The sequence below is a fragment of the Sebastes fasciatus genome, chromosome 15 (assembly GCF_043250625.1).
Source record: "Sebastes fasciatus isolate fSebFas1 chromosome 15, fSebFas1.pri, whole genome shotgun sequence".
Taxonomy (NCBI): domain Eukaryota; kingdom Metazoa; phylum Chordata; class Actinopteri; order Perciformes; family Sebastidae; genus Sebastes; species Sebastes fasciatus.
Window position 1 is genome coordinate 21,272,656 of NC_133809.1, and position 18,508 is coordinate 21,291,163.

General features: G+C 43.0%; 1 protein-coding gene across 4 annotated transcripts in view; it reads right to left on the reverse strand.

Moving 5' to 3' along the window:
• col12a1a (collagen, type XII, alpha 1a) overlaps nt 1–18,508 on the reverse strand; it is a 64,149-nt gene that overhangs the window by 17,025 nt on the left and 28,616 nt on the right. For 3 of the 4 annotated variants that reach the window (XM_074660221.1, XM_074660224.1, XM_074660223.1), the window contains 27 exons: nt 18,339–18,468; nt 18,112–18,248; nt 16,911–17,040; nt 16,675–16,814; nt 16,301–16,433; nt 16,063–16,101; nt 15,053–15,192; nt 12,421–12,550; nt 12,138–12,277; nt 11,897–12,026; nt 9,916–10,058; nt 7,189–7,318; nt 6,857–6,999; nt 6,552–6,681; nt 5,832–5,951; nt 5,565–5,711; nt 5,321–5,437; nt 5,070–5,222; nt 4,832–4,906; nt 4,604–4,743; nt 4,352–4,475; nt 4,105–4,248; nt 3,691–3,855; nt 3,404–3,442; nt 2,289–2,427; nt 1,434–1,576; nt 866–975 (listed from right to left, as the gene is read on the reverse strand). In XM_074660221.1, the coding sequence (XP_074516322.1) occupies nt 866–975; nt 1,434–1,576; nt 2,289–2,427; nt 3,404–3,442; nt 3,691–3,855; nt 4,105–4,248; nt 4,352–4,475; nt 4,604–4,743; nt 4,832–4,906; nt 5,070–5,222; nt 5,321–5,437; nt 5,565–5,711; nt 5,832–5,951; nt 6,552–6,681; nt 6,857–6,999; nt 7,189–7,318; nt 9,916–10,058; nt 11,897–12,026; nt 12,138–12,277; nt 12,421–12,550; nt 15,053–15,192; nt 16,063–16,101; nt 16,301–16,433; nt 16,675–16,814; nt 16,911–17,040; nt 18,112–18,248; nt 18,339–18,468 (3,411 nt within the window). The remainder of the gene's footprint in view (nt 1–865; nt 976–1,433; nt 1,577–2,288; nt 2,428–3,403; nt 3,443–3,690; nt 3,856–4,104; nt 4,249–4,351; nt 4,476–4,603; nt 4,744–4,831; nt 4,907–5,069; nt 5,223–5,320; nt 5,438–5,564; nt 5,712–5,831; nt 5,952–6,551; nt 6,682–6,856; nt 7,000–7,188; nt 7,319–9,915; nt 10,059–11,896; nt 12,027–12,137; nt 12,278–12,420; nt 12,551–15,052; nt 15,193–16,062; nt 16,102–16,300; nt 16,434–16,674; nt 16,815–16,910; nt 17,041–18,111; nt 18,249–18,338; nt 18,469–18,508) is intronic. The other variant, XM_074660222.1, reaches the window with a different exon arrangement.

Below are 18,508 nucleotides of genomic sequence, written 5' to 3' on the forward strand. Positions count from 1 at the left end.
GAAGCATAGCACCCACTGTCCACTTCCCCCCCAGGTTAACACTGTTCGCTCTGTCAGCAGTGTTGCCGTTGTTTTCACGGTTAGCTACGAGCCGCCGGCAAAGCTGTCGCCATGTTGAGAGCCATGCGGAGGCACTAGAAATGCTCCCAATCTCGCATTTAGCACCTTTAAAGAAATACCATAAAGTCTGCTTACTTAGTGAAAAATATGCAGACTTTAGGAACTATTCTTGAAATGCTTTGTGCCATTTTTGAACCCAACTCAAGCTGAACCCAAATTAAATTGGATCCAGTCCCCTGACTGGTGCTTCAGTCAGGATCAGACTGCTTTGGAATTCACTTAACAAGTACCAGTATAGTCCCAGTCTCGATGCGGTCAGCCCTCCATGGTTAACTGTAACAGTTTGCACATTATGCTGCGTCACAGAAGTATTAGAAATTCCCTCCGATCTCTCTTTAAATTCATTTATAGCCTCCACCACTCATTCATCAAATTAACTGCCCATGGTCTTAAAGAAACAAAGCTTAATGTCAAATCATAAAAAGGCCTAAAAAGACCACTCTGACAGTGGACCGACACTCTAAGATGGATAGCAGGGAACTTTTGACAGCTAACACAGCGTTGGCAGTTTGTCAGATCTTCACATTAAAAGGTAATTCAGCCAACTTAAATGAAGCATAAATATGTGAGAGGAATTGAAAAGAATGAAAACCATATTCTGTATGTAAAAGGATCCGAAAAGGATAATCAGCCCACAGGTGACCACAAAAGATTCTCAGTCTGCCCTATTAGAGCCAAACTTTAATAATATCACTATGTGGCGAGCACAGCACTCCTCTCTTTAAGAATCATGCATTGTGTTTACCTTGTGGAAGCTGCCATGGAAAAGCCGCTTCACTTGCTCCTCATTAAACGTGGCTCTCTGGATCTCTCCTCGGGTGTCCTTGTTGTAGAACGTGATTGTTTTGCTGGAAGCTGAAGAGAGAAGAGCCTTTGATGAATCCCTGACGGTGCGCTACGACGCGGTGGCACGCAAAGCACAGACAGGACTACAGAGAACACATGGCTGAAGAGAGCAGAGAGGGATGAAGGGAAGGCTAGGAGGGATTAGGTCCATGCCCGTAATTATTTGAAAGTATTTCCCACGTGTGCAAGCGCACATTTGTAAAAGATACTCATATAAAAATGAAGGCTTTCTATTAGAGAATAAAAAAGTCGAGCCAAATCCAAAATCGGAATGTGCTCAATATGCTTCCACCGCCTTATTGACTGCCTATCGTATCTGATAAAGGTTAACTTTGGCTGTCTGTGAATGAGGTAAGAGAGAGAAAGAAAGCAGCTTAGGTTGTTAATAAAGAGTGTACAGCTGTGTCTATGTTGGGTCAGGTAGCTTTCCCCTCCAGCTGAGGGTCACAACAGGATGGGAGGCTTACGGTTGACGGTGACCCCGACCTCGGGGTTGTTGTTTTTGTCTGCAATCTGCCAGATATCGAAAGGTTCGGAGCCTGTGTCGGGCAGCAGGCGGAAGAGCATAATGATGGTGTAGGCTGGGGGAAGACCCTCCGGATGGATCTCCCTGTGAGCGTAAAAAAACATACATCGTGATGAGTCAGAGCTGTGCCCTCATCGCACAAGCAGTCAGGATATCGCATGTTAGAAATGAATACCAAGACCATTACATCTCGGTACAATGACACAGCATCCAGTCTGTCACACCGGCTGCAGAACCTGTAAATGATTGCCAGTTTTCCCCCCTGAAATTGCCCACATATTGAAAGTATTTTCTGTCCCCTGCTCTTTCGCTGAAAGTGTTTCCATTTGTGAGCATTATGGCGACAGCTGCTCCCAGCCACACAAAGTACGCATCATTATAAACATATTAACAAAATATGCTGAAGAGGTTTGGCAGTACAGCAATTGCCTAACACCGCTTAAATGAGGCCCAATAAAGAGACAAAGCTCTTGACCCAGCTGTGATTTGTTTGCTCCCAGTATGACATAGGTGGGAGGAGGGCCTGGTCCAGGAACTTTAATTCTACAACCAGGATTTTGTGTTCCTGCTGCTCGCACCTCATATTCCACAAGCTGCAACAACATATAGGGCTCATTGCCAAGGGGCACTGGGGAAACACCTCTGACTACAGAGGCATCATTATGAATAACGACTGTGGGCTGGGCAGGATTATAGTGCACAGGAGATAAGGCCAATAGGCTGGGAAATTGTACATACTGAGACTCACACTTCCTCTTTTTGACACACACAAGTACTGTTTAGTCTCAGCTCTTACTTGGTGGGCTGGTTTACGAAGGAATCCTTGTGCATCCTGTAGGCGATGTAGCTGTTGAAGGAGCCCGGCTCCATGGACACGCCGTTCATGCCGGCGAAGGTTCGGTCTGTGATGTTGAAAGCCTCCAGCATCCTGAAGCCTGGAAGGGGTAAAAAAAACAAAAAAACAGGAGACGTGTTGAGAGGATGGAAATAGAAATAGCGTCTTATAGCGCAGCATAATAGCGAATGTCCTCAAGTGGTAACACTTTATAATGGTAAATTGAAAGTTAATAGTTAGTTTACTGTTAACAAATATTGAAATGATAATTAATAATGTTTACTAATCATTAGTAATGCTATAATATCTGTTATTTTATCATTTGTTTGTGTAGTATGAAATAATTACTTTATAAATTATATATTGTATCATAGCTGATAAGAGATGGTAACAATTACATTCTGATTACATTATTAACTATTATCTATTAACAGTTTATTGTTGCACACATTATACTATTTGATATACTATATTGAGTATTTGTTAATGATTACCAAATGATTTATAAACCTTTAAGGAATCGTTTGTAAAACATATATAAACATTACATAGATAGATGGGCCAGAAACCAATTATCACCCATTGACAAAGTATTAATTATCTATCTAAATATTGTTTATAGACATTTTACAAAGTATTTATTCACCATTTAACAATGCATTATAATTATTAATTGCAACTTTAGGATAGACATTCAAATAATGTTTATAGACGGTTTACAAACCAATTATTAACCATTAACAAAGTGTTACAAATATCTATCTATGTAATGTTTATAGATGTATTACAAACAATTTCTTAAAGGTTTACAAATCATTTTGTAATCCTTAACAAATACTTATAATATCTTATATACAATGTTATAATATATGCAACAATAAACTGTTAAATAACATAAATTACTAATAATTATATTGTTAATTATAATGTCATGGTTTGTTAACAGAAAAATAACTATTATTTTTTTTGATTAACTCTCAATTCACCATTTAGAGATGATAGTTATTATATATATTTATATATAAGTGTTACCCAACATGCTCTGAGGTCAGTTAATGTGTAAGGTGTATGCTTACCAGGTGTTGTGAACCCATTGATGTAGATCAGAGGACAAGCTGAAACAGGACAAAAAGTTGTAGAGGGTTGGAAAAACAGATTCAGGCGTAAAGTGATTCATGTCTGTTTGTACATGTCCTGGCAGTAGATCAGTTGAAAGCTGCAGCAGTGACTGAGCTTCCTGTTACCTCTGCAGGTGCACTAATCTACTACAATAGAAGTTACAAAATCAAAAGAACCCTATTGGGGTGCAGAAATACTAAACAATAATTGTGTTTTCTTTGTGTTATATTCACGTGTGCCTTACTGGAAGTGGCCGTTTCACAGATGAAGGTGATCAGGTTGTCTTGGATCTTGGCGAAAGCGTCGTAGTCGTCCACCACGAACACATGTCTCTCGCTGGGCTTGCTGCCGATCTGTCTCAACTCCGACATGTCCACATCGGCCACTCCGACCACAAACACACTGTAGCCTAACAAAAAACACACACACAAAACAAAGACCATTGTTAAGCTTCCAATAACCACAAGCAGTTTTATCACTGCGGGGATTATTACAAGAGCTTATTAAATCAGCCATAAAACTGTGACTCTGGTGAAGGAAATCAAAGTTTGGAAGCAAACGGGAATATGGAAAAATAGCTCTATTACATACAGTTTAGACGGTAGATACAAGGCACACCAAAAACACACGTGGCAATGATTAATAACTCCACACATACCAGAATGCTGCAGTTTTTCTGCACTCTTCTTGACTTCATCCTGGGAGCGTCCATCTGTGACCACCACCAGCACCTTGGGGACGTTCCTCCTCATGCCACTGTCCGAGGTGAACACCTTCTCGTAGACGTGCTTCAGAGCAACGCCTGGGTGAAGGAGGAGGAAGAGGATGAGAAGACGGAGAACATCAAATCTGAAGAATTCATCTACTTTAGAACAATGTATTTGCCAAGATGCTCAGTTGTGTACCTGTCTTGGTGTTGCCTCCTCTGTAGCGCACATTCTGCAGAGCTGATATCACTATGCCCTTGTCGTGGTAGGTGTTCAGCTTGAACTCAGTCTTGGCGTCATCGCTGTATTGCACAAATGAAACCTGTTCAAAGAGAACAAAAGTGATTAAGAGAGTGAAAACGACTGATAATAAAACACATACGTAGCGAAGACGTCTTTCAAAACATTGCATGCACAGAGAAGTAAACATTAAAGAAGGTTTATGCGAACCTGCATGCCAGTAGGGCTGATGACCTCGAAGGCTCCGGTCATGCTCTTGACGAACTGGATGACCTTGATGAAGCTCTCGTCTCCGATACTCCAGGAACCATCAATGAGGAAGACCACATCTGCCTTGGCACCTCTGCACACTGTAGCGCAGGTACAACGGTTGTTAATGTGAAGCATAATCTCAGCTAACTCATATTATTTCAGCACACAGATGCAAGCTCTCCTCACCATCTAGTGCAGGAGGGACTGTTACTGGAGCAGGGGGGCTGGGAGGCTCAGTAGGTACCTCTGTGGGTTTGACCACTGCAGGACAAAACAGAAACAACATTTAAAGTGACACTGTGGCTGGTGAGGACATATTTGTGATAACGTAAAATAAATCGGAGGTTCCAGTAGCTTTTGCTGATCACGTGTGTGAGAGCACTCTCCTCTCATACATTAGCATTAAACTGGCATGTTAACTTACATGTCCTCTCCTTTACTTTGACTCCGGGTCCCTCCAGGTTGGGGGTCTGGACGAACACTGTGGCGTCGTAGAGAGAGTCGGGGGTCAAGCCGTCAAAGCAGTAACTGCTCTCCGAGCCTCTGACGGTGATCTCCTGAGCTCCTCTATTGGAGGCTAGAGAAAAAAGACAATCCAAATTCAAATTGCAGTTATCTAACAGATATCAAAGTCTACATGAACGAGGCGTTTATAGTGTTGAGTAAAGAACTTACGATCAATAGGGTTGAGTTTGAGTCTGTAGGAGGTGGCCGCTCTGTGAGCGGTCCATCGGATGCAGTAGGACTCGTAGGCGACGTTGTAGGTGGTCAGGTCTGTCACGTTCAGGTACACTAAAGGGAAGCAGTACATATTCTTTCACAACAAGGGTAAAGGATTGGCAGTCCAAACTAGAATCATCCATTAAATGTTTGTGCAGATAAACCTGTCAAGGAATAAATAATTGCATTATGAGCTTACATGTGGTGCCTTGTCCAATGAGAGGCGCACTGAGGCCGCTTTCGTACTCTGCAAGCACCTTCAGGTCATAGGTGGTTCCAGGTTTCAGGTTATGCAGTTGGTGGGTGGTCACGTCTCCGACAGACACTTCAAAGGACTCATCGGAGCCTGAAGGAGACATAAAAAAAAAGTCTCCATATGTGTTTGTATTAAAAAGAAAGTCCTTTGAAGTATACTATTGAAACACATATCTCCTCCCGTTTTATCCCCATAGCAACAGGTCCTTACCCTCCGGCTGGTAGATCAGCTTGTATCCGTTGACCCTGGAGGGGGCGGCGTCCCACGACACCCTGAAGCGGGTGTACCATTCATCAGAAACTCGAAGGTTCCTGGGGCCGAGCATACCCACTGTGGGAAACAAGACAGGGCAACACAGTCAACAAAGGTTTCTTTTCATTGCAACGGGATGGAATTCCAATTCTGTGTTGTCAGCAGGGTAACTACTGTATTATAGCTTATTACTGCTCATAATGACTTTTGAATTATAGCCGACATATCTCAACGTGTGATCGAAGGGATGATAAATTCAACCACATCAGAGAAATTGCAACAACATTAAGACGCCTCAAGGAGCGGAGCGGCATTACGGTTTGTAATAGGTCTTCTTTTGTTTGAAGAGCAAAATTAGGCAAGACACTGGCCAGCAGCACTGGAAGCATGAGATCTCCCTCACGGGAGCACTGCCAGTTCATAATTCTCTGGCTCTTGCTGCGTTTGGCCTTCACGCAAAGTCAAGAATTTCACTTATTCCACTTTTGCGACAGTGATTCAGGATCCTAATCAATGGATCAGTCTATTCAGATTTTCTGCTGTGGATTCCTCACTCTGGTGTGTGCATTACTGCACGAGATCCTTAATACGTGTCTGTCAATGTGCTCAGTTTCACGTCCTTGAATGATCTCGGCATCAGTTGAAACGCTCAGATTGCACAGATTAAATAGTTCATACCTGTGCGTCCGTCTCCTTCCAGCTGTCCTCCGGCTCCGTCAGCATACATGGCGGTCACTTTGATATTATAAGGAGTGTCTGGATCCAGGTTCTGCAGGATCACATTGTTTCTGTTTCCTGGCACTACGGTCTATAAGATATATCACATAAAGAAAAGGGAAAATAAAAGAACAAATCAAGAGCATATTAGGGATGCATTTGTATTGATATTGCAGATCAATGAGAGTTTGTTTATCACTTAGGACTATTTTTGTTTTTTATTAAACGATACATGCAAGCAACAGTGGAATTATAAACATGCTTACAAATTCCTCGATGGGGTCTCCTGTGGTCTGGGCGTAGGTGATGCGGTATTGCGTGACAGGACCTTCGGCGTGTTCCCAGCTCACAGAGAGAGTGCTAGTGGTGGGGTCGTATACACGTATGTTCCTTGGGCCACTGCGGGGCACTGAGCGAGGGAAAAAAAGTGTTTGTTTGTTTGTACATTCCAAACATCTCTATAGGTGTCGTCTTTTTGTGTACTATAAAATTAAGCAAATTTTTGAGCTCTAGATCTGCACTTGCGTGATACATAGGGTCTTTAGATTGTTTTTCCTACTCAAGGATGGCATTTAGACACACTGGCCCAGGTTCTTACTTGTCTTTCCTGTGTCAATGATAGTGGGTCCTTCGCCATCGCTGTACAGGGCAACCACTCCGACATTGTAATCGGTGTCTGGGAGCAGCTGCTCCAGGAGGGCCTCGGTGGTGGTGCCTGGTACCACAACCTGCATGGAGACACCGAGCACGTCAGGAATAGACACTTTGAAAGAGTTTCCGTGCAGCATGTGTAGACTTAAAGAGGACCTATTGTGCTTATTTTCAGGTCCATACTTGTATTTTGGGTTTCTACTAGAACGTGTTTACATGCTTTAATGTTCAAAAAACGCTTTATTTTTTTCATACTGGCTGTGCTGCAGCACCTCTTTTCACCCTCTGTCTGAAACGCTCTGTATGAGCTCCTTCGGCCCACTCTGTTGTGATTGGTCAACCGAACCAAACTCTTCGGACTCCGCTCCAGCTCTGCTCTAACTAGCTTTATTTGAGGGTGTGCCAAACTAGCTGCTAGGCAGGTATTATGCAAAAGTGTTACATGGTGACATCACCACTTTACGGAAGAAAATGCAGGACTTCAAGCCAGGTGTTTCAGGGCAGTTCAGGAGCAGTGTTTCTGTGGGGGGGGAGTGTGGGGAGTAACTCCCTTTGGTGTTGACTTTGGGCTTTGTAACTTTGCGGAACTTTTACATGCACAAATAACTATATAACCCACTAAAGGAAAGGGAAAAAGCACAAACGCACAATAGGTCCTCTTTAAGTCCTAAACTGATCAGTAAAATCAGATAAAGATAATAGCAAATGTGAGCAATTGTGTAGGGGTGCACACACATGATACAGATTTCCTGCCCAACACAAATAAAGACCTTTCCCCTCTCCTGACAGCTGCTTGTGTTGTACACTCCCTCCGACAACTCCCTTTTACTCAACAGCACCTTGCTGTCAGCACTCAGAGAAAGGAAGAGCCAAATAACCCTTTGATGGTTAATCCCGTCTGACAGCGACGACAGCTGATTACATAGGAGGCACCTCCTCCTCACTGTCTCTGTCTGTGAGTTAGTTAGTTGGACAGAGTAAGGTTCTCGAAGGCTGGTGTTGGTGAGTGAGGAAGGGGGAGGGATGAACGCTTGTGTTGGTGCTTACGATGCAAATGGAGAAAAGTGTGTGGTGAAGGGGGTTGTGTGAGAAAGAGTACACACCGTGTGAGTGTTAGACCAGCAAATGGGTGGGTGAAACAGCTGACTATCGTTTCATGGCACATGTAAATGCAACAATGTCCTATTGTCTACAGACAGCTCTCATCTGTCCTGGTCAACAATTTACTGAAGTGCTTGGGATTGTCAGAAAAAAAATAACATCAAAAGCTCAAACTACAAGTTTCCAGCTGGTGGGAAATTTGATGGTGGCGGCAGCGGCTGAAAAAAGGCCACATTGCCGCACAACACTGGCTCCAGCCACGGAAAAGGAGAGAGAGCTTGCCATAAATGTGCACCTCTCTATCAATAAACTGGGAATATGCCTCCGCTCTTCAAAGACCGTGTCATTAAGAGTCAAAGAAACCATTCTTAATGGTGCAATCTTTCTGGCAGATGCCGGAGAGAGCTAATGATACCGTGTCAAAGCAACACTTGCGGATTCTTTGAGCAACCTCAGAACTCCTGGAGAGGTGGACACACGGGTGCCAGATGCCACGTATCGTGTCAAGAATTGGAGTTGCGATTTAATGAACGCAGCCTCGGTTAAAAACTTTAGCGGTGCTTAAAAGAAAAGAATTCAGCTGGCGGTAAATGCACCCAAACACACTCATTTGGTGAACAGACTAATGGATGTTTAGTTCCTGATCACATATGGTAAACTGCGAATGCAAGACAAACATTTTAATTGGTTGCTGCTTGGGCAACATGTGCTCACAGTCACACCTCCACTCGGATTCTCTTCTTTCTTGATAATCCCTCAGTGTTTGTGAGTGTATAATGTATGATTTAAAGGATAACTTCGGTATTTTTCTACCTGGACCCTATTTTCCCATGTTTTTGTGTGTAACTAATGGGGACACTTTTTGAAATTGGTCCAGTATAGAGACGACAGCCGCTAAACAAGCTGTAATGTAATCATTAAGGGCAACCTGGCACCGTCAGTTTATGTCCACTAAAAATGCTTATTTTTGCCACTGACAGGCTCAGATTGTTATTATAATCGTCTGACAACATTATGGAAAGAACCCTACAGAGAAATTAAACAATTTTTTTAACCTTTCGCTTGAGCTGGTCTGTTTGCTATTGTGTGTATCACTCAGAGAAGCCTCATTGTGAAATAACGCGTCGCATCGACTTAGTTTTAATCATCTAAATATTTAGCTATGACACTGAAAATCTTAAGAAAAATGTTTAATTTCTCTATAGGGTCCTTTCCATAATGTTGTCAGACACTTATAATAATCTGAGCCTGTCAGTGGCAAAACTGACGGTACTAGATTGCCCCAAATTATTATATTACAGCCCGTTTAACGGCTGCAGCGTACTCCCTAAACACTGGATCAATTTCAAAAAATGTTCAACACAAAAACATGGGAAGATAGGGTCCAAGTTGAAGAATACCGTTGTTATCCTTTAAGGGCATTAACAATAAGATGGTATTAGATGGGCTGTGATAAGACAATAAAAAAAGTAGTTGTAGTTATTGGTGCCATTGTGCAACAATGTAAATGTTCTTTCTGTTAATGCATAGGTGCTATACCACACTTCTTCCCACACAGCGGATGGAAACTCACCGACTCAGAGGGACTGGCGCCAGTCAGAGGAGCGTAGACCACCCGGTACTGCTGGACTGGGCCCGTGGCGGGCTCCCAGCGAACGTTCAGAGTGTTGGTACTGGGGTTGAAAACCCGGATGTTCCTGACGGGGCTGCGCTCCACTGCCGAGCCAGGAATGTTGGGTGGCACGATGGTGGTTAGAGGTAAAGACAGAGAAGTGGAAGGTTGGGGTGAGGAGGATCAGGGTAAGGTAGAGCCAAAACAGGGTACAAAGTGGAAAGAAGATAGATGAGGGGAAGGTTAGACAAAGAGGAAGGAGTGGCGACAGGTTGAGGTTAAAGGCCAAGTGGTTTGTAACGATTAGGAAGATAGATCGACAGAGGGGATGAGATAAGGCAGAGGAGACAAAAACAGATTGTTTAGGTCAGGTACTCATAAGAGGGGAATGGACAGAGGTCAGTAAATTAGAGGCTAAAACCACCAATTACACAAGAACAACACCCATACAATTGCTACACAAATGCATGTTCCTATTTGTATTTGTGTTTTAGCATTGTCAAGTTTGACCTTATGTAGTTTCACTGGGGTTATTTACAAGTTTTAAATGAGTCTCCTAACTATTGATACTGTCATTCAGCCTCATTTAACACCACATGGTCTGGACTAGTTTTTGTGGACAGCCAGAAGAGTCCAATGATGAGAACATTTCAATGAAATGGGAACAACACCGGCCAGCGACCAACGGAGACCAGTTTAAGACATTATTTAACAATACTGCTATCAACAGGATGCTTCCTGTCCGTCCCCTGAAGGTTAATTAACGAAAAGGATATAAAAGGCGTATATGTGCAGCCCTGTGTGAAGCTTTCCTTCTAAAAAATGTGCCGCTCCCCATAATAACCCCATAAATGCTTGGGAAAAGCACAGTGGGCAAAACGCAGCGAGCGAGCTTCCGTGCTTTAAAGTTACACAAACCGAAGCCTGTTGTTGCCTCGAAAGCTGCTTTGAATTTTAAAGACACAATTAACAGACAGTCGCTTGCATGGTTAGCTCAAAGAAATGGGAGCAGATCCTTCCTTAAAGTGCATGACAAAGTTGCAAGGTTAGCGGTAAAAAGGTTGAGTAGCAGTATGATCTGATATACTGTACATACTGTATAAGAGTTTGTTTAACATGTCTAGGAAAAAGCCACAGAACATGAAGGACCATTGCTCCAGGAGGGAAAATGGGGGTAACAGTAGCAGGCATGGAGTATGACCTTAGCCAAGTGGGTTGAGAGCCATAAAACATATAATGCACTCCATTCATTTCTGTTTCTTTTTCCCAAAGGAGAGCCAATTACTCAATATACCCCTTCCCCCCATTCCCCAGCCCCGCCATTATCCTGACCACTACCCCTTCATTCCAACCTATAAATGGACAATATTACGGTAAAGAGAGAGGACACACCATTATAGTTCTGCCAACAGCGAGGAATTCCTTCCGACGCAATCACCCCACAAAATGCTGACTCATTCCCAGCAGAGATTGGTGGTTTTGAAATTGTGGGAGAAACTGGAAAGTATGTGTTCTTCGATGTAGTTCTAACTAATCTGACTGAGCTTAATGCTGTCATTTCATGTTACGTTTTATGCTGCGTTTTACATGTGAAGGTGTGAAGTAATTCACCTCTTGAGAAACAACATGGCATTTGATCGGTTTGGCTTGGCTTGTGAAAGGATTTGAAGCAAATCGGTTATAAATGGCTGCCTCATTGAAGGTCCCTGACATACAGTAACAAGCAAGCCAGCAGCTAAGGTCAGTAGGTTCATTCTGGTTGGGCATGAATGGATTCCTGAAATCCCACTACTGCCGTCATGCAGTATTTCATTCTCTTCTCAGTCTGTCTGGGCTTTTCTAAACCCTGAAAGCTGTTTCCCAAGGATGTCACTCCTGCTCCTAAACGTCCCTATGTGGATCACCATTGTAACTCCAATGATTAAATGCATGCAGTGCTTACAGGTTTTGCCATTTTCAGACAAGCGTTGTCCCTCTCCAGCGGAGTAGACCGGAAGCACAGTTACAGTGTAGACAGTATCAGACTGCAAGTTCCTCAGAACGGTGTTATAGGTGCTGCCTGATACCTGGGCCTAGGAAGAAGAATAACAAGACGTACATCAGGTTGTGTTCTGGCCACTAAAGAGAAGCACATTTCACTAAACGTGGTCTAAATGCTCTAGAACTATTTCACATCTGTTTACCATCTCTTCCTCTCCTCCAGCTGCAGGGACATAGAAGATCCTGTACTGACGCACGTTGCCCTCGGCAGCCTCCCACAGGACGTTCAGGGTGCTGGTAGTGGGGTCGATGACCTGCAGGTTCCTAACGCTGCCCAAAGGCTCTGGGGGCGAGATAAAAGTAGGATACAGTTGAACTGTCATACCCAAACAGTGTGTGTTAGCTCTAATGCTCTGAGAGAATTTGCACAACTACAACTGTTATCACTTGTCATTTGGGAGCACCCAAAGGGGGAGCACAACTCACTAGTCTTTCCGGGGCCGTTCAGCTCCCTGCTGACTCCTTTGGCGTAGACCGCCACCACGGTGATGGAGTATTCGGTGTCAGGGGTCAGCTTGGGAAGAAGGACAGTAGTTTTCTTCCCTCCAATCTGGGTCTAGTTGGGAAAAGAATATATGTCAGCTTCCTTGGCTTATATCTTGTTAATAGGGCTTTCAAAGTTAACGCAATAATAACGTGTTAACGCAAATTCGTTTTAAACGCCACTAATTTCTTTAATGCATTAACGCAATTGATCTTTTGGAGGTTGTAGCGGGATAGTAAAGATAATTGCATTATATGAAACACAAGGCACCCTTTAGCGATTTTATTTAGCCCTTTATATATGAGACACACCAGGCTTTCCATTAACTGCAATGTAAACCAATCCCCGGCAACGCTCAGAGAAAGGGCAGGCGGGAGGGGAGCTGGATGGGTCCAACAAACACAAGACTTTCATCCAGGAGACCGCTGTTTATGTTTTGTGCGTTAAGTTTCACTTTCACACTACAATCAGCTCTTAGTTTGTGTCCCGTGTTCACAACATTCAGTTTATTTTTCACTTCACCAATGTAGTAGTTTTAAGCCCAGTCATGTTGTTTTTTCCTAAACCTAACTGAGTTAGGTTGTTGCCTAAAGTTAAAGTGATGCCAAGGGGTGTGACCAATCGGCAGTATGTGACAAGTTGGGATGAGAACGTGTTGCTTAAATCAGTCATCCAAGCTGTCAAATGTTTGCGAAGGTCATCATATTGAATGTAGACATGATGAATTTAGCTACTCAAACACTTGTTTCTAGTTCAGGTGTTTACAGTAAAAGCCAACTAGGGTATTCATTCTCTCATTTGCATTTTCTAAAAAAAAAAAACATCTTTCTTGCTATAACTTTTGACAACCTTTAGTAACTCTAGTAAACACTGTGGGAAAAGATATTTGATCTGTTTATCGGACGGGATAAAGAGTTTAACAACTCTCCATGGGTGCCTTAAATTGATGGAAAGAATTATACCTGAAAACTACAAGACTGTCAACATATCAGAAGAGGAATGTTTTTAAGTGTTTTTGGACACGATAAATACACAGCCCGCTGGCCAAGGTAAATCTGCGCGCTGATGGATGAAACAGTCGGATGTCTTGTCATAAACAGCCGTGACTGGTGATGAATTTACTACATTAGTTCTGGCTGTGTGTTCGCCTGAGGATTTGTGTATGATGTGCCTGTGCTTTTATGTTAATCCTCTGTGGGTTTCTTTAATCTCTGCACAGCTCTGTGTCTCAAACCAACAGGCGGAATCTTTTAATAGGAGAAAAAAAGAAAATAAAAGGAAGGAAGTTTTATAATTTGGCACCGCAGGTTGTTTTCTTGTACACAAGTGCAAAAATGTGTGTCAGACATTTCCGAAAACAGACGAACGAATACAAAACTCACTTGTTGAAACCCTGACAGTGAACCAAGACGACTTGGATGATGCTCGCTTGTTAGCTTCCAGTTTTCCATCAACCTCTCAGTGTGATATCACCCAGGCAATCAGCGCAACTAAATTGCATCAAGTACTAAAAGAGGAAAACATTCCACCTTGTGTTAAAAGGGAAACTAATAGTCAGTCGTAACACCAGCTGAGCTGAAGCTGAATTTTGCACAAGGGTAAATAATAAGGGAACAAAATGAGTTTAAACCTTTCGCTGCCCTCTCCAGTATGGCACATGTTGGATGTCATCTGGACCTTATTAAAATAGGTGAAAGAATAGCTAACTTCGTGAAGTTTTTACGACATCTAGATTTGATCCCTCTTAAGGGATCAAATTTGAACTTCTCACAACCCCATAAATGCCAAGCAGTGAGGATGAAATGTATTTTTAACCAAAGTTGTTTGGGACATGTACCATTGATTTAAGGGGTGTTTTCGCAGCTTATCAGTGTGCCTATCAGTCTGTAGTCTTGTGTAAGGGGCGTGTGCATAAGGACCATTTAGCAAGCTTGCTTTTAAGTCTTGCTTGTGGAAGCAGTGAGAAATGTCTGACAGCAAATTGAAACAAAATATTTGTCCAAAAAGACAGCCAAAACATGCATGACCAGTGGGAGACAGCCTGCGGTGTCGGGAAACATTGAGAAAATCTACTTTTGTCAACATTAATGCCGCCACATCCAAACAACAGATTAAGAGCTTTGACTTAGAATAAACTAAAATAATGCAATACCAGTGGCAGAGTTTTAGATCGGCACATATATTTCTTGGAGGGAAATAAGCTCTGGAGGAATAAAAACCGATCCGGTGATTGAGTTAAAGCTCAAGGACGCATGAACGGCAGTTTGCCTGGCTAAGTAATGCTGGACTGAGGTCCAGCGAAGAAGGCAAAGAGAAGAAGATTAAGGAGTAAGTAGGTAATGTTTTAATGCCTAGTATTGCTGCTACTGCTGTTTTTCCTTTTAGACTATTCAGATTAAATTAGAACTTGTGTTTCTTCTTTGCCATTAAACTACTAGAGTGTCTCTCCTTTTTTACTAAAACCTCAATCTGCTTTGGTGTTGCATAAGAAATAAAAGCCTTGTAAATGAATACCATGCTGTATGTCTAATGTACATTTTATGATGTAAATTTATGGTCTGCTGTGCGACTCACGGTCTGGCTCTTTCCTCCAGCCGTGGGTACGTAAGTGATCTTGTAGTTCTGGACGCGGCCCGGAGTTGGATTCCATCTGGCGTTCAGAGTGGTGATGGTTTCGTTGAACACAACCAAGTTGGTGGGAGGTCCGTTAGGCACTGGAAAACGCACACACATATATCACAATTACGACCACGTCTATCCGCCATGTAGTACGAGCATTTTTTCTTCCATGGATCGCCTTGAAAATATCTTTTAAAGACACAGTCCTTGATACTTTGGTCAGCTCATGTTAAAATGTCAAAAAGTCAACTCTGTCTTCATCAAATATCAGTTAATTTACTTCTAGATAATTCACTTTCTTTACTTTATGTTAAAACAGAGCAGGTTTACCGCCGATTTATATCAAGGATTGCAGCTTTAAAGAAGAAAAGACAATCCTCCTCCGGGATTTTGCCTTTTCTGAAGCATGGATGGATTCTTATGAACAGCGATGCATCGATGGAAAGACGATAATGGATGGATTGATAAATGCATGGATGAATGCGATGGATAAATGCATGGATGAATGCGATGGATAAATGCATGGATGAATGCGATGGATAGATGGATGGATGGATGATGGATGATGGATGATGGATGATGGATGACGGATGATGGATGATGGAATGGGCTTCAAAAACAAGGATTCAAGTCCCTGTTTACAGGGCATGCATAGTCGAAATCCTTCTTCAGCCATTTAACTTGTCATTTAACTGAGTAAGAAGAGATTCAGGAACAGCCATGGGATGAATGGTATGGACAAATGAGACAAACACAGACAAGGACAGACAAAATGATCAAATCGGCCGTGTCAGGTGCACCACAGCACCACTGGAGCAGTGGATGGGTTAAGGGCCTTGCTTGATGATGGAATGATGGTTGTTCAATGAACAAAGGTGCTGATGATGACTGGTTGAAATGATAAAACATGCTTTCATCACTTGGAAGAAAAAAGCATCCTCTTGCTTTACCACGAATATACTTACCCGATGGTCTGCCACCATCAGGTGTGGTCTCTATAGGCACTAGAGGCAGAAATAGAAATTATATAATGGGCATACCCTTCGCTCACCATTTCACTCCGCATATTTCCAGAAGGTAAAAATCGAAAAGGTTAATCATTGGTCTAGCCTTAAATCAAAGATCCAACAGAGATTCTGTCAAGCAAACTGAAGCAAAACAGTGTTAACTAAAGTGAGTCGTCATCACAGAGCTGAATCTTACATGTCCTCTCGGTGCCCAGCAGATCCTCGCTCTCCGATTCATCTGGATAGATCGCGGTGACGGACACATCATAGGGCGAGTCTGGGTCCAAGTTCTCCAGGACGTGGGTTGTCTCATCGCTGTTCAGAATGTTCTGATGAGGAAAACACAATCACAGCGTGAGGTTAGGTGCAAATTTTAGCCAATACAAACCAAAGATCCATATTAGAGGGCTTATAATTGGTGCAAAAGTCTGTTTTTTAGATGTTCCGCCCGCCTCCACTGGAAGTCCTTTTTCAAAGCGTCGCCAAAGCGCTTTCTGTGGGACTCATCAAGAAATACCTGAATTATTAGATTAGGAATGTAAACATCTTGGACAGCTGGTTTTCTCTTACATATTGGAAGTTGGAGTCTCCCTTCTTGACCCAGCCGATGCGGTACAGAGCCACGTCGGGGGCTCCGTGATCCCAAGTGGCTCTGAAGCTGGTCTGGGTGACATCTGAGAATCGCAGGTTCTGCGGGGCAGGAACCACATCTACAGAACAGAGGGAGGGAAGTTAATTTATCTCAGTGAGAAGCAGGCAAATGAAGACAGTGCCATTATCAACAATGTCATCATTTTCATTCTTACCAGTGATTGCATCTCCCAACATCGGCTGACCGGGTCCCTCATCGTAGACCGGAGTAACAGCCAGGCCATACTCAGTCTGTGAGACCAGGTTGTCCAGTTGTCTGGTGGTCACACCTCCGTCCACTTCCAGCTGCAGAACAATCAAACACGCTTGTTAAATATTACTACCAAAACTTAATAAAACAAATATATATAATGATGTTTGAAAGCTCATAGAACTTCTGATGTTTTTTCTCTTCAGCCATATTTTGCCAAGTCTTGCAAAAACTTTAATTACGTTCACGGCGCAAGTTTCCAGGAACACTGGCGACAGCGGGAATGCGCTTCTAATAAGACTAATAGGAAATTCGACTAGAGGGTATAAAACTGAGCTTATTTCCAGAGGAAAATGGGAACAAACAAGCAACAAAAACAAAAATCTGCAAACAAAACCACCTGGAATACATATAGGAAACACCACACGGAGTTTACTGCTCTTGATCCCATTACATTTTATTAGCTGAATTTCAAGAAACTGAACTTAAGGAATTCAGTATGAGCACGCATTAAATTAAACAGCTGCTGATCTTTTGCATTCTAATTCAAGCTGTAAGTATAAACAGACACTGCATTTGTCTCTCTGGACCATAAAACCATGCAAAACGATTCACCTGGAGGGAATATGTCCGTCTGTGTTGTGAGTGGCATACTGTCACTTGTTGGGTCACTATCACATAATCAATTAGGTCAAACATGACATTCTGCTACTTTCCGGGCAGTAAGCTCTTCCTCCCCACGCGCTGCATTTTTGACAATCGCATCCCTCCTCCCACGAGTCACTTTCACATGTGTGTTTCCATCAGAGGATCACCTCCACCTAATTTATTGCTAAGGAAGAAGCAAAACGCAGACCACAGAGTTTGCTGCTGCAGCCCAAGAGCTGCTAAACGAGGACGTGCAACCATAAAGTAGCCGTCCAATCCGCCCTTTAACCCCCGCAAAACCACATTCTGATAGTCTTTTCATTGGCCTCCAAAACATCCCCTAATGTCCGTCCAACCAGCTGCAGTCTCCATTATGTGGTATCAGCCAATATATGAAGAGATCGGTGAGAAATATCGATATAAATTCATCACCATCAACCCTAATGGCTCAAACAGACAACGGGCAATGAAAACATGGTAGGAAAAGAAGAGCTAAATAGGATTGGAATGTAACTCACTTCTTTAGCGTCTCCTTCGTCAGGCTTGTAGGTGATGATGTACTTGCGAACAAGACCAGGAGCAGCGTCCCAATTGAGCCACAATGTGCTGTGGGTGACGTCACGAACCATCAGTTTGCCCGAAGGTGGCAGAGGCACTGAACAAAGGGCAGGAGGCCAGTGTTAGTTTCAGGGTTATAGTTCATGAAGACAATGTTGAATAAACTCATGATTCGGCGACTACATACGGGTGACTCCCTGCTTGGTCAGTGGTTCACTCGCTGACTCTCCGTGCAGGGCGAAGAGGGAGAGCGAGTAGGCCGTGTCGGGGAGCAACTTCACCAGCTGAACTTCGGTTGTATCCCCTCCCACTCTGATCTGCAATGGCACCAGACCAAACCAATAACATAAGGTCAGA